This window comes from Chamaea fasciata, unplaced genomic scaffold (assembly GCF_029207755.1).
Source record: "Chamaea fasciata isolate MVZ Bird 193981 ecotype frontalis unplaced genomic scaffold, bChaFas1.0.hap1 SCAF_1, whole genome shotgun sequence".
Taxonomy (NCBI): Eukaryota; Metazoa; Chordata; class Aves; order Passeriformes; family Sylviidae; genus Chamaea; species Chamaea fasciata.
Genome location: NW_027094086.1, coordinates 16723399 through 16738744, shown reverse-complemented (window position 1 = coordinate 16738744; position 15346 = coordinate 16723399). Strand labels below are relative to the sequence as shown.

Below are 15346 nucleotides of genomic sequence, written 5' to 3'. Positions count from 1 at the left end.
CCCTAAAAGGCTAAATTCAAGGCTAATACTAAGTATTTAGGTAAAGCAATTTAAATTAGAAATACGTAAAAAAAGGGCACGACTGAAGAAAACTGCAAAATGTGTTTAAATTATTTAAAGGTTAGTTCAGTTAATAAATAGGTAAATCACATAGAATCTTACATAGAATACAGTGATTTCACTAAAAGTTTCATTACATAACAGAAACTGTATATAGATATAAATTATACCATATGGTAGATGGACTTCAAAATTAGGGAATAATTTAATTATCTTTTCCTTCTTGTTAATCTAGTGTCTAATCTCTTTTACACATTCTAAACCACTGAGTGCAATCTCACTAATCTGATCCTCATTGTTTTTTTCTACAGAAATGGTTTATAACTATATAAACTCTGAAGTACTTACCACTTAGTTTGGGACTTGGTGTTCCTAACGCTGGTCTGGGGTCCTTCACTAATATTTTAGAACCAGCTGTTAAAAAAAGAATAAATGATATAAAGATAAATCAGTAACAGTATTTCTGAGTAGTTACTCAGAAACAAAGAAAATAATTTCCATCACAGAATTTATTTGTTAAAAAGCATATAGGATGATGTTTAAAACTCAAATACAAATGAGATTTCAGTTGGCATCAAACCTTAGTATCACAGGAGCACTTGCACACAAATTTACTCTGTTCCCTCATATCCTCCTAAATCAGGCCCCTGGATGCCATTAAGTCATTTTCAGCAGTCAAACAGCACAGGGTTTCACTTCAGAATCCATGTTTCAGAATTTACAGTCGTGAACCATGCACCTAATATGTGAGATGGCCTCTAATATAGCATCTAATCCTGGCTATGACACTTGGATTAGGAACAGTGAACAGTGCATTGAGTTGAATGTAAGACCAAAAAGTGAAGACACACATAACAAAGGAAACTTGAAATCATTTCTCTCCTGGACTTAACCATCTTCAACAGTACTGAGTGAGACATCTGGTGTTTAAGACTGACAACTCATAGGTGCTGCCTTGATCTCTTAATATTGAAGGAGAAGGTCCCTGATTCTTTAAAGGGGAAAAAAGGAAAGGAAAGGAGAGAGGAAAGGAGAGAGGAGAGGAGAAGGAGAGAAAGAGAGAGAAGGAGAGAAGGAGAGAGGGAGAGAGGGAGAGAGAGACAGAGAGAGAGGGAGAGAGAGAGAGAGAGAAAGAAGAGGAGAAAAGAGAGAGAGAGAGAAGAAAGAGAGAGAGAGAGAAAGAAAGAAAGAGAGAGAGAGAAGAGAAAGAAAGAGAGAGAGAAAGAAAGAAAGAAAGAAAGAAAGAAAGAGACGAGGAGAGGAGAAAGAGAGAAGAGAGAGAGAAGAAGGAGAGAGAGAAAGAGAGAGAGAGAAAGAGAAAGAGAAAGAGAAAGAGAGAAGAGAAAGAGAAAGAGAGAGGAAGAGAAAGAGAGAGAGAAGAGAGAAAGAGAAAGAGAGAGAGAGAAGAAGAGGAGAAAGAGAGAGAGGAGAGAGAGAGAGAAAGAGAGAAAGAGAGAAAGAGAAGAGAAAGAGAGAAAGAGAGAGAAAGAGAGAAAGAGGAGAAAGAGAGCAAAGAGAGAAAAGAGAGAAAGAAGAGAGAAAGAGGAGAAAGAGAGAGAGAGAGAGAGGGAGAGAGAGAGAGAGGAGAGAGAGAGAGAGAGAGAGAGAGAGAGAAAGAGGCAGTCCACAGTATCTCCAACTGCTCAGGTGATACGAGAACTGGAATTTGAAGAATATAATTTCTTCTCTGCTTAGAGCAGGAGCTCTCCCCCCACTGAAGATGATGAACTAAATGCCCTAGGACTTTATAATTTCCTGAAGATGAAGCTTTTTTATTTTGAAGAAACTAATTTGGATTCCCAGGAACATAAAGAAGACAAATAGTTCTGTCTCTTAATGTAAAAATATTCTCATGTAGCACTAGACTCAATTCCTTGTTCCAACTGTGATTTCAAAGTTTTGTATTTTGGGTCTTGGCCTTGAACCCAGGACTTTCCTCTCCAATCCATGTATAAAAATACACAAGAAAGAAACTCTCTTCCCCACTGATCTGAGTATTTTTCTGCATAAAAAAGGAAACTTTTGCAAGGAAGACCTAAGGATAATGTTTTTGAGAATAAATGTTAGCTTTTGCAAAAGTTGTTTTCTTTTCATGTATGTTAAAACTGTAAAGAAGTAAGGGCAAGGGTTGAAACACAACTTAAGATTCCCATGGATGGTTACTACTGATTGATTAACCTCTATTTCCTCTCTTTTTTGAAAGAAACTTACTGAGCTTCACTGTACATTGTTGACCTGGAGGGCATGGTTCAACAGCATATGCTTTCTGACTACATTAAGTTCAGGTTAGAAATATCTGGATCACACTTTCCAGTTGGGCTTTAGCATAAAAAGATGATGAGTCAATTTGCCTTGCCAAGTTGAATACATTTCTAGTCAAGTCCACAACTGAAATTTGAAAATAAAACTTAAAACAAATGTGAGATACAAATCCAAAATTAAAACCAGTTAACTATGAAGTTTAAGTTTCTAGGTCCAGATATTTGAGTAGGAGTTTTAAGATTACAGTTTTGTATTTAAAGGATCAAATTCTAGTTTAATTCCCCTACACATCCTTTTAGAGCTCTCAGCTCCAAATATTTTATTCCTTTTCATCTATTTCCAAGTTATTTTTGTGAAGTATACAATAAGAGGTGAACAACTTCTTTTAACAGCAGCAACAAATTCTTGAATCAAAATACAATCTATGAATCACATTTGGCCTGGCACAATACTTTCCAACTATTGAACAAGTCATAAGCTTCCTGGCTTCTAGCTTTCTAGACTTTTCCCAAAGCTCTGCTTTATTTTCCCCCAGCACTTGCCTGGCATGCAATTCCAGGACACCTGTTTTTTAGTAATACAAACTATTCATTTCCTATTTCCCTTCCAAGTAGCAGTGTTTGGCTACAAAGCCTTTGAATGCCTCTGTAAGAGCCCTGGGGATAACCACATCTGAAACATTAGGTAACAGTAATCTGAAAAGGCCTTTAATTATTCAGGAAATAAAATTCCAAACAGTTCCTACACTTGAGTATATTACTTATCTCACATGAAAACTGCCTTTCTCACCATGACTTGGCTATCGTGTTTTTCATGTCCTACCGTGACAAAGTGGGTAGTAAAAATTAGAAACAAAATTAAAGGTTGGAACAGCAAGGACAAAGTAGGTGCACTTTTTATTCTAGTAGTGTACAGTTCCTTACATAAAAATATAAAATAATAATAAATCCTATGGATTAATTTCACACAGTGACTCAGTGACTCATCTTCTTGGACTTTAGACATCTTTCTCAAATATTACAGAATCATTCAATCATTTAGGTTGGAAAAGACCTCTACAATCTTACAGTCCAATAGCTAACCTAACACTACCAAGTCCTCCACTACATTATGGCTCTAAATGCCACATCTACACATCTACCTCCATCACTTCCCTGGGCAGCCTGTTCCAATGCTTGACAACTCTTCCTAATCTTTCCTAAAAATTTTTCATAATGTCCAACCTGAACCTTGCCTGGCACAGTTTTAGGCCATTTCCGCCCATCACTTGCTAATTTATAGAAGAGACCAACACTTACCTCACTACAACCTGTTTTCAGGTAGTTATAGAGAGCAATAAGGTCTCCCCTCAGCATCCTTTTCTCCAGGATAAAGACCCCCAGCTTCCCTAGCCTCTCCTCATAAGCCTTGTGCTGCAAACCTTTCACCAGCTTCATTGAACTTCTTTGGGAACAGTCCAGTGCATCAATATCTTTCTTGGAGTGAGCGGTCCAAAGCTGAACACACTATTCAAGGTTTGGTCTCACCAGTACCAAGGACTGAGTGACCACTAAGCAGGTCACTTTGTTATAGAAGGAGATTTGGTACATCAAGCAGGACCTGCCTTTCATAAAAACATTCTGACTGGGCCAAATCAAATTGTTGGCGTGCACGTGCCAACAGCAAGTAAAGAAAAGTACTGAAATATGACAAACAGATGGCAGATGCAACAGAAGCAGAAGAGCTTACCTTCACAAACAGGAACCTTCCCAGTCCATGTGCCATCAGACCTACAGGCTCTGTGCTCTGATCCTCCTGCCAAGAAGAAGCCTGGCTGACAAGTGTAAATCAATGTATAACCAAGTGACGGAAGATCCATTCCTGCAACATTAGCATGACTTGGTGTTTCAGGTTGTTTACAGCTGTGAGCTACAAAGAAAAGATAAAATATCCTTCTGTCAAAATATTGAAAATATTTCTGAAAAGATAATATATGCCCATTCTGACAGTAAACTAAGACAGTAAAAAAAAATAGAAATTACATATTAATATATTTTAATTCACATTATAAATTACTATATAGTCTATAAAATATCATCACAAGTCTGTAAATACACTCTTAAACATGGACCTTTCAATTCCAAGGGATCAAGAACAGAATTAAATGCACTTGTGTGAACAAAATTAATTGTCTGCATTTGAGAACAGAAACAGCACACATCATACCAGACTTAAAAGCAATAATGGTTTGTGACTTACATCACTTATGATATATATGTAGAATTGTATAACAGTAAGTAAATGGTCAGTTGGAAATCAGTATGAAAGTTCAAGGAGAAATTGAAAGTGAGTTGTAAATATCAGAAAAATTAAGTTATTCTGATGTCATATGAAAAGTCTTGTGTATTTAACAATCATCAGAATATAGGATTTATGTGTTATCTCAAAGAGAGCATACCTTCAAGAGCAGAGTTCACCTTTCAACACATTAAGCTACTGATTTACTGTTTTCTTAAGATTAATGCTAGCACCAGCTGAAATAATAGTAATGCTGTTTCCTTCTGTGGATATGTTCTCCACTCACTGAAGCGATTTTATGGGGTCAGACCTTACAGGGTAAGACTATTTCCAGAAAAATACAGCTGAATAGCTGAACTAGAAAGATTAACCATGATCTTATATCTTCAGTGAATTATCATTATTTACCAAAGTGTAAAAGATCTATGAAATGAAGTGCTGCTGTCTATACTCTAAAAAGATTCTCTGTTTCAGATTCAAAAATTTCCAATTAAAAACACCTTTTTCCCCATCTTAAAATACTGTAACTCCTTGGCTGGGAAACAGTTCAAACTCTTTACTAGAACTGATTTTAATTATATGCTTTCCTGAATATTTTAGAATAGGTCCTTCTGATATGTCCTATTCTCACCAACGCCTCTCTGAGTTGGAAGGGTTGCACCCTCTTAAATGAAAATTGACTTTGAATGAAGATTTGCCTATTTTCTCTTACTCTCTCTCTGATTTTTTTTTTGTTTGTTTTGTTTTGTTTCAGTTTTTTTTTGTTTTGTTTTGGTGTTTTTTTTTTTGTTTTTGTTTTTGTTTTTTGGGGGGTTTTTTTGGTTTGGTTTTTTTTGGTTTGGTTTTTTTTGGTTTGGTTTTTTTTTAATTCCATTGTTTATTGTACAAAAATTCACTCAGAATCATATTTCTAGCTGCTGTAATCTAGTAATGCAAATTTCTTTAACTTTCAGTTAACAAAGTAATACATTAACTCTATGGCAATGTTACCGCAGCTGAATTATCTAAATTTAAAAAAATTGAGAAAAGGAAAATAAATATAATTTCTTACGTATACATTCTGGCTGGATTCCACTCCATGTCAGATCAGGAAGGCAAGTACGTGTTGTTGAGCCATGGAGCAGGTGTCCTTTTTTACACTGAAATTGGACAACATTTCCCACCTGTTGAAAAGTAGAAAACACAGTAATATTGTTATGAGCAACTATCAGCTGGGATGTTTTTTCCTAAATTTGATCACTCCTTCACATAATAAAGACTTGATAAGTTGTGATTCTCTTTCTCTGGAAAGTAAATTAATTTCACAGAACAATTTGATATGAAATAAAAAATTGCTTCGTTCTCAGTAGAATTTCTCTCCCCCCAAAATTAAATCCTCCATGGAAGAAAATTGAATCGTCATCTTCTGTGGTCTCTCTAGTGTGTTGCATTGGGCCTGAAACAGCTGATGAACTGTGAGTTTGGAAACAAAGTTTATGGTGCCTTCTCCACTCCGGACCAAAGGAGAGATAATTGGGCAAAATTGCTACAAACAAGGCGAGTCACGGAGTTGAAATGAGTATTAGATTCTGCTGGACTTTTTTTGAACTAGATCCCTTTTGGGGAACAGTGGGTATATTCACAGGTTATAATGAGAAATATTTGATTACAATAGACTGAGAGGGTCAACAACACTGTCTCATGCTTCAGAATGTTCCTATGATATTTTAATTTTGTTTTATGATGAGAAGAGGTAAAGAATAACAGCTCTTTGTCCCACTGATAATAGAAACTGAAGCACAAGTACATAATTTTCAATAGCAATTCATCTGAGTTTAGCTTTTAATTATTATCCTTATTAAGAGTATGTGTTGCATAAAAAGGAAAATAGAATTCTTACAGTTTCTGCACAAACATAAAGTGGAATAACTTGTTCAGCATGTCCAGTCATGGTGAAATTTATGAAAATGCAAATAATTCTTAGTTTCCATCAAAAGCGAGGAAATTAGATTAGAAGTCCATCATTCAGAGAGTATTGTATTACGTACTGTGGGTGGTTAACTCAAACATTAACGTGCATAGATCGTATCTACTCTTTTGCAGTGATCTGTATTAATATATTTATCAACTCATGTTTAAACAAGAAGTTGAAAACTTTAAACAATCTGTGACAGCACATTTAGAGTTCTGGTTTGGGTTTGATTTTTAATCATTTTGTTTAAATGCATAACACTTGATTCAGTCTGATGCTCAAAGGTAAAATGTGGATTCTTTCCTGGTAGTTTGGTACTGGGAAACAGCAATTCACACCTACAAGTATTCATTTGAAACCTTATAGAACTATTCCATTTCAGCTCAAGTTTCTCATCAGAATGAAATTTAATAATAACCCACCAACTACAGATAATAGCTCATCAACACAGGATGTGCTTTAAAATTAATCTCCCTTTATTTTGCTCTTTTCTGTGCTCACTGGACTATGCAATTATTTTTAAAAGATTTTGAAGGAAATACACTAAATCACTTGCATGGCTAAGCACAAAGTAGAAAAATACTACAAATTTTAGAAATTGCTCCAAGTCACAATAGAAGCTTTTTTTGTGTGTGTGTGGTAAAGATCCAGTTAAAACAATCAACATCAATATATTGCTTTAAGAAAGCACTAGCCTTAAGAAAGGTGTGTTCATATGACTACATCAGTGGACATGGAAGCACTACAGATATCATTTTTCTGGACTTCTGTTAAGCCTTTGAAAAGAGTCCCCCACAACATCCTTCTCTCTAAATTGAACAAAGATGGATTTGACTGGTGGACTGTTAGATGGATAAGAAAGTTATTGGACAGTCACATCCAGAGGGTAGTGGTCAATGTCTCAGAATCCCAGTGGACATCAATGACACATGGTGTCCCTCAGGATTCAGTATTGGAACCAATGTTATTTAATATCTTCCTTAATAACACAGGTGAAGGGATTGAGTGCACCCTCAGCAAATTTGTGGATGACACCAAGCTGTGTGGTATGAGTGACACACCTGAAGGAAGAGATCCATCCAGAGGGACCTGGAAAATCTTGAGAAGTAGCCCATGAGAACATCCAGAGGTTTACTAGGACTAAGTTCAAGGTGCTGCACTACACCTTATAGTAGGGATGGGCTGTGATCTGAACAGATGGGAGAGCAGCCCTGCTGAGAAAGACTTGGGGGTGCTGGTGGATGAGAGGCTGGACATGACCCAGCAGTGTAAACCTGTAGCCCAAAAAGCCAATTGTATCCAGGGATACATCAAAAGCAGTGTGGAGCAGCAGGTCGAGAGAAGTGATTCTGTCCTTCTACTCTGTTCTGGTGACACCTCACCCAGAGTCCTCTGTCCCATTTTGGGTGTCTCAGCACAAGAAAACCACCGACTTGGAGCAAATCCAGAAGAGGGCCACCAAAATGTTCTGAGGGATTCTTCTTTGAGGAAAGGTTGAGAGACCTGTTTATTAAGCCTGGAAAAGAGGCTTCATTCAGACCTAATTGTGGCCTTCCAGTAACTGAAGGGAAAACATGGAAAGGGACTGTTTACAGGCACATGTAGTGATAGGACAAGGGGGAATAGATTCAAAACATAGTAGGTTTACACTAGATACTAGGAGGAAGATCTTTGCTAGGAGGGTGGCGAGAGACTAGGACATGTTCCCCAGAGAAGCTGTTAATGCCTCATACCTGGCTGTGTTCAAGGCCAGGCTGGATGGGGCTCTAAGCAACCTGGTCTACCACAAGGCAGACCAGGCAGAGGGGCTGAAACTATAATATCTTGAAGGTCTCTTTCAACTTAAACCATTCCATGATTTTATGGTTTCACAAGAAACACAACCTTTATATATGAAAGCACCAAAGCAGCATCAAAAATGCAACAGTTGCCCAAGGGATGAAGATGTTTAAGAAGTGCTGCCATGCTGCTCAGGATTAAAAATAAATGAAAAAAATTACAAGTAATATGTAATAACAATATTTTGTGTTAATTAATTATATAGGATATGTATAGTAATTATTAAACAAATAAAAGTAATTTCAGAAAGTTTTGTGGCCTACTTTGCAATATTCTTATGTCAGAGGCACCAGGTGGCGCCACAATACAGTATTAATGCGCAAAAATTTCCTAGTCCTGAGATATTCAGATTTGTCCTAATTTTTATTCTGCTGCTCAAGTAGAAGCATTAGTACTCTGGGCAAGAGTGTTTTCATACAATAAATAAAAGAAAAATAGTGCTTGATCATGTATGTTCTATAGCTGCCTTTTCTATTGTGTCAGTTATAGCTTCGATATTACCAAAATTAACATCATAATTAACTTTTTTCTTTTTTTGTTTGCTTTTCTAAACCCCAAAGAGTGCATATTTGTTATTCTTTAACAGGAGAAATACCAATATGAGAAGAAAATGCATAAATATCAACATGCATTTATTTATGAAGTATTTCAGATAATTTTTTTCACCAAATAAGATGATAAGAAAGTATAACAATTATCAAAATAATAAGTTATTATGCATCTTATTTCTTCTATTTCTTATAGGATTAGAAGATACTTATAACTCTCATGAGTTGCTCTACAATCAGGTTTTTTATTAGATTTCAGTTCACCAAAGAACATGAAGATACTCTCAGAAATTTCTCCATCCCCAGCAATTTGTGCTAAAGAACTAAGACACTAAGGGAATGCCAGTTATTTATCTTCAATAAGTCTTTTAGCATCACATTTTAAGTGAACGAAAACATACTCCTGAATTCTTCACTATATCTGTAGTTTGGTAGCCCACTAATACGTTATTACCCTTGTAACAGGGTTTTGAGTTTGCAAGACCACTGGGTCTTGAAGGTCTTGACATGCTTCCTGTGTCTGAAAGTCTTGAGCTGCCTGGAGTTTTCAGTTTCAGGTGTTTTTTGATTTGTTTCTAAACTTGTTTTAGCTGTAAATTTAAATTTCCTGTGATCAGGTAGCTATGATCAGGTTTTATGCCTTTCTTTATCTTTGTATGGTACAACCACGGATTTATATCCATAGCAGAAAAAAAAAAAAAAAATCTAGTATGTGCAGAATGAACTATTTCCCACTAATGTGATGCAGTACAGAAAAATATAGGCCTGGTACTGAAACGACAGCAAAGCCCTTGAGAAATGCAGACAACAGGATGCTGTGAAGAAGACTACAGTTTGACTCTGATGAAACACAATCTTAGAACTGGAGATCCTGTTGCTACGAACAACTCACCCTTAAAGACATACAGGCCTGGACAGGATCAGGTTTCAGAGGTAAAATAGAACAACTATCTAACATAGGTGAAATGTACCTTACAGTATAGTTTGAAACATAATGTGTATAATAATGAGTTGTGGTTTCAGTGGCGTAAAAGCGTGTTAGAAACATTACAAATAATCCCAGGTGAAACAGAAACAAAAAAAAAAAGAAAAGAAGAAGAAAAATCATATTCGTTCCAGTGAAGCTCCAGATTGTGAAACTAACACACTGACACCAGAGACCTCAGGACAATGAAAAGCAGGAAAATACATGGTGTCTGATATGGCTTAAATTACATTTTCATTGATGCAGCGGTGGTGCCAACTATGCTAATGGAGACAGCTATATGGTGGGAGTAGAGCACTTCTCTTGGAACTTCATCCTACAATTCAATCAACTCTGAAGTTTTATAAGTATTACATTCACAGAAGATTATTTGCAAGGCTGCTCAACATCTGTAGATCAAGTTTCATACAGAATTTCATAAGACAGAACCCAAGAGCTAGCAGAGGGCTACCCCTGCTGCATTGTGCCTATTTTCCTTTTTAAATTAAGAGTGCTCTTTGACTCAATTTAGGCCTCAGTATAAGAGAAGATAGCTGAATTTCTAGAAAACATGTTGGAAAAGTATGAGAAGTAATAAATCTTATATTTATGACTGGCTGATCTGAGCAGTTCTAAACTGTTTCGTCAATTCAGTAGTACCTTGTGTTACAATAGCTTATGGTGAAAGTGCTATAAGCACTTTTCTATGTTTCTAGCAATATATTTGAAGAAGTATTTAAAATCCCACAGTTATCCCACAGTTTCTTTAAAAGGAGTGATTTATTTTCCAGATTAGAGAATGAAGTCAGGATTCACTAAGTTCTAAAGTTATTTTGTCTCCATTGTAACACACTGCTAAAGTAGATCTGTCAAATAAAAATGGCTCAGATGAAAGGTAAACATCCTAGAAAAATGTAATCATAACAATTGAAACAGATAATGCTACTTATTTCCATGCCATGTCAGATATCCAAGTACTACTAAACTGATGTTCTGATATTATTTCAAGACATAAGAAACTGATCTGCTTCCGTCTGAAGAATTCAATACTGAACAATAAAGTCCATGCAAAATTCTGTTGCCTCTTTATCTACAAAGTTCTTATTTAATAGTTGAAACATCCTTCAAATGTGACGTGGTGATATTTGTTAGTGTAGGTTCCAGGAGGTCAGATTTAGATACGCCCTTCAGTCAAGCCTAGAATTATCTTGTGTTTGCCTGAACTTTCAGTGCAATCAATGAAATAGGAAAACAGATAATCAAGAGTAGGGGGAAAAACAGGAACAAAACAATGGTGCTGGGGAAGCTCATAACTTGATATCTGTATTGTGAAAAGCAAGTGTCAGTCAGTGATTTTTGTCAGATAAAAGAGGAGTTAGTGCCATTTGATGAAAAATACTTAAAACAGGATTCCACATGCAAAAACTTCAATTCTAAGCGTAAGGCTACAGCTTGGTATTGTTTTTATGAGACAGAAAAATAAATTTAAACATTAACAATTATGTCAATTAAATTACCCTATTAATATTAGTTTAAATATGAACCCTTTATGAGAGTTAAAACAAAACAAACAAAACCACAAACAAAACCGCAATCAAAACAAAAAAACCCATATCGGTATTTTGGAACAATTTAGAATTTTTCTTTACCTTCCTACTAGGGATAGAAGTAAAAATCAGTGTTATCCCACTCACACAGGAAGTTAATTATAGCATAATATACATCAATTTACAATATTTTTGTGTTTTTAAAGGAGTCATACCATTATACAATAAATGATAATGCAGTATTTTATTCTGGGATCTACAGACAATAACTTGTCTATACCCAACCATTTTCACAATTGTTTCCACCCAATCAAGAGCTAAGCTCAGCTTCATCTGTATGACTGATACTTCTACCCTGTTATGTATTAACTAAGCAATCATACTTAGAGTAACCAAGAGTTGCCCATTTAGTTACTACATAAAATCAAATTCATTGTGGGAACATGAGAATAAGTTGCTGGCTGGGTAAAGAGACTATAGCACACACATCTTAAACACTGGGCACTAACCTTATAATTGTTTATTTAGAATTTATAGGGTTGTAAACTCTGCCAGTCAACACTTAGGCTTATTTTACAACTGATTTGCCAATTGACATTTTGCTTGATATTTTACAGTTCCATGCTAGCTGCGAGTGATATTTTACTCACAACAGGTACAGCAAAAATGAGAGACTGCATTAGCTTCTTCAATTAAAGTTCATTAATATGTGAGAGAAACTGTGACAATAAAATTATAGAAAATGCTTAATAAATTATTTGATACATAGTTGTATAAAGAGCTGTCCTCTAGAATAATACTGTATCGTAATCGAACAAAGTTAGCCTAAGGTCTGCCCCTGCTCATCCTATCTTGGCAAAAAAGCAGCACTTTCAGACCCTAGAGAAAACTTCGGCAATTTTATTATCACTTGAATATGATTGTCATCCAGCACAATCTGAAAACACAAATATTGCTAAAAACCAAGCCTGAGTAGTACCACATAAAGGCCACCAAAAGGATAAACCAAAGAAATTTCTGGCCATGAAACTTTGAAAAGTCTTTAGCTACAATTTGCTTTTAAAAAATAATTTCATTTTGTAGATTTGTTCAAATTTCACTCAGTCCTTTCTCTCATCTCCGGAAATCTGCAGTTTTTATTCTCCTGCTACTAGACAGAGACCTCATACAGCTGTGGAGCTGCTAGGTACTCTTCTGCTAGGTACTCCTCATGTGCCTGAAGCTTTCAGCCCTGACATCAAACACAGATGTCACAGGATAGATCAGGCTCTCTCTTTGTTCACAAGATTCCTAGCAAATTATAAGGTACATTTTTGTATCTCTAAACTATTCACTCATGAAAACATCTCACTGACATCAGTGTTTTGTTTGAATCAGAAAATCAGCAGTTCAAAATAATTTTCAGTTTCACAATTTTTTTTTTTTTTCAACAAGAACATATGCAAGCACCATTTGCCACAACACAGCCTTGTATAAAGTGTGGTCAACAGTCTCCTGGGAGGCATCAGGCAGAGCATTGAAAATAGTTTAAGGGAGGTGCTTCTTCCCCTTTGCTAGCCCCAGTGAGTCGTGAGTGCTGGCTCCAGTGCTGGGCTCACCAGTGCAAGGGAGACAAGGACAATACTATATTGAGTCCAGTGGTGGGCCATAACATTGGTTAAGGGACAATAGCATCTGAAATACAAGGAATAGCCGAAAGATATGGGGTTATACAGCCTGAAAAAAAAAAAAACAAAAAAACAAAAAAAAAAAACCAAACAAAAAAACCAACCAAACAAACAAACAAAAACCCACAAAAAAAAAAAAAACAACCCTTGAAGCAGGACAAGCAATAGAAGCAGGTTTTTCTTCAGTGCTGCCCAGAGACACAAGAAGAAGAAAAAGGCATAAACTGAAACATAAGAAATTCTTTTTAAATGTAACAAAAAAGTGTCCATTTTCACTGCATGGGTGATCAACTTGAAACAGGATGCCAAGAGGCACTGTTGAGTCTCCATCTCTGCAAATACTCAAAACCACCTGGGGACAGCCTTCATAAACCTGCTCTAGCTGACCCTGTTTTGAGAAGAGGGAGTGGACTAGAAGTCCTCCTAACAGGTCTGTGACTCCATAATTCATTTGTGGTTCCAAACATATTTTTTCTCAGAAAAAAAAAAAATTAAAACACCACAAAACAAAACGAAAACAAACCAGTCCTTTTCTTAGACTACGTCTACACTAGCATTTTGGCACACAGTATACACATTTTTAAGGAGAAAAAGACTATTTAATAAATTTTAGGGAGTACTTATATATTGGTGGGAGATACTGAAAGCCTTCAAGGTTCACAAGGTTTTCATGTAGTGCATATCTGAGAGGGACACACAGTTAGTGTAATCCAACAGGTAGAAATAAGTAAACACAGCAGCAAACAACGCTTACAGAAGCAGTCTTTGAACATCTAATTAGATGTTTCCAGACTTTGAGGTGGCAAAAAGTATTTATGCAAGTTAATTAAAAAAAAGGATACTCTACCTGATACCCAAATGTGTTATTTTGTGACCCATGCCTTGGGACTCCTGGATTTTCACATGCTGTGCGAGTAGGTTCTAAAAAAATTTGCAATATATTAAAGACAAAACAAATTGCAGCATTTTAGTTAAATACAAAAATGTATGACGAAATTAAGCCTGTTCAGCAACATGCAATAAGCCAATCACAAACACAAAAATAAAGTGATTTGATTCTTAGAGAGTATAGAACAACACCAAGAAAATTCAGAATAACTGAAAAATCCTAGATTGACTTAGCAAGAAGAGGAATAATAAGCATTGAAAGAAATTTCAATACATTGGCATAACCAATAAATCATACCTATGCATCGAGGAGAAGAACCACTCCATGTTCCATCTGCTTGGCAAATCCTGGTGCTGGAGCCAACCAAAATGAAAGGAGGGTTGCAGCTGAAAGAGACTTCTGACTGATAGATGAAGCTTTTTCCTTCTCTTTTCCCTTGAGCAGGTACTCCAGGGTCACCACAAAACTTTGCTGTAAAAAAAGACATGATAGAAATGGAATGTGGCATTTATTTAAAAACAAACAAACAAACAAAAACAAACAAACAAAAAACCCCACTTAAACTAAGTAAAGAAATTACTCCAAATTTTGTACTTATTTTATTAAACACAGATCAAATATGGAAACATTTAATAGGAATTCAGCGAGACTAGATATATAATATTTAGTCTGCCAGATTGTAGTAGTTCTGATAGTTGTTCAAAATTACTACATAGCGTGCTTGGTCAGTACCTGAGACTTAATAAATCAAATTAACAACTTATTTTATTGAAGTCTAAAAATCCACAATTCACCCTTGACCCAAACCACATTAATCTGCAAATCTTTAGAGTGCAATCAAAGAGTGCATCAAACTTTCCTGTCAATCTTCCCTCCTCTCCTGCTTTCTTGCCACCTACACAGTGCTCAACATTTTTGTATGATTAAAGGATTTAGTAGATAGATTTTAGAAGTCATAAAGTCCTGCTTCTTCATTGTCCTAGGGTGACTAAACCAGGACACTCATCCTTCACTGAACAGTAAGATTTGGTATGTATGGAAGCACAATACTTGAAAGTTAGAACCGTTAACAAGAAAGAAACATACACACAAAAAAATACTTAAAAAAAAAACTTCTGTAGCAATCAAATAGTCAGATACTAATAAATTGTATTAGACAGGATAAATTTCACTCATAAAAATCTGTTCTTAAATGGCTACTTTTACCTTATTCCTATCACCTAAAGATTCCTTGTGTCTAGAGCATGTCATAATTAAGTAAATGCACTGCTAGATAGCAAATTTTCCATCCTTCTTCTGCGGTATGAAGTACTGAAAAGTGTCAAAAAACTAGATTTTGAAT

The 15346-nt window shown here is 35.8% G+C and overlaps 1 protein-coding gene across 3 annotated transcripts in view; it reads right to left on the bottom strand.

The window, feature by feature from the left end:
- CSMD3 (CUB and Sushi multiple domains 3) overlaps nucleotides 1-15346 on the bottom strand; it is a 593609-nt gene that overhangs the window by 13126 nt on the left and 565137 nt on the right. For all 3 annotated transcript variants that reach the window (XM_066177261.1, XM_066177253.1, XM_066177270.1), the window contains 5 exons: nucleotides 14302-14475; nucleotides 13963-14036; nucleotides 5651-5762; nucleotides 4051-4230; nucleotides 409-474 (listed from right to left, as the gene is read on the bottom strand). In XM_066177261.1, the coding sequence (XP_066033358.1) occupies nucleotides 409-474; nucleotides 4051-4230; nucleotides 5651-5762; nucleotides 13963-14036; nucleotides 14302-14475 (606 nt within the window). The remainder of the gene's footprint in view (nucleotides 1-408; nucleotides 475-4050; nucleotides 4231-5650; nucleotides 5763-13962; nucleotides 14037-14301; nucleotides 14476-15346) is intronic.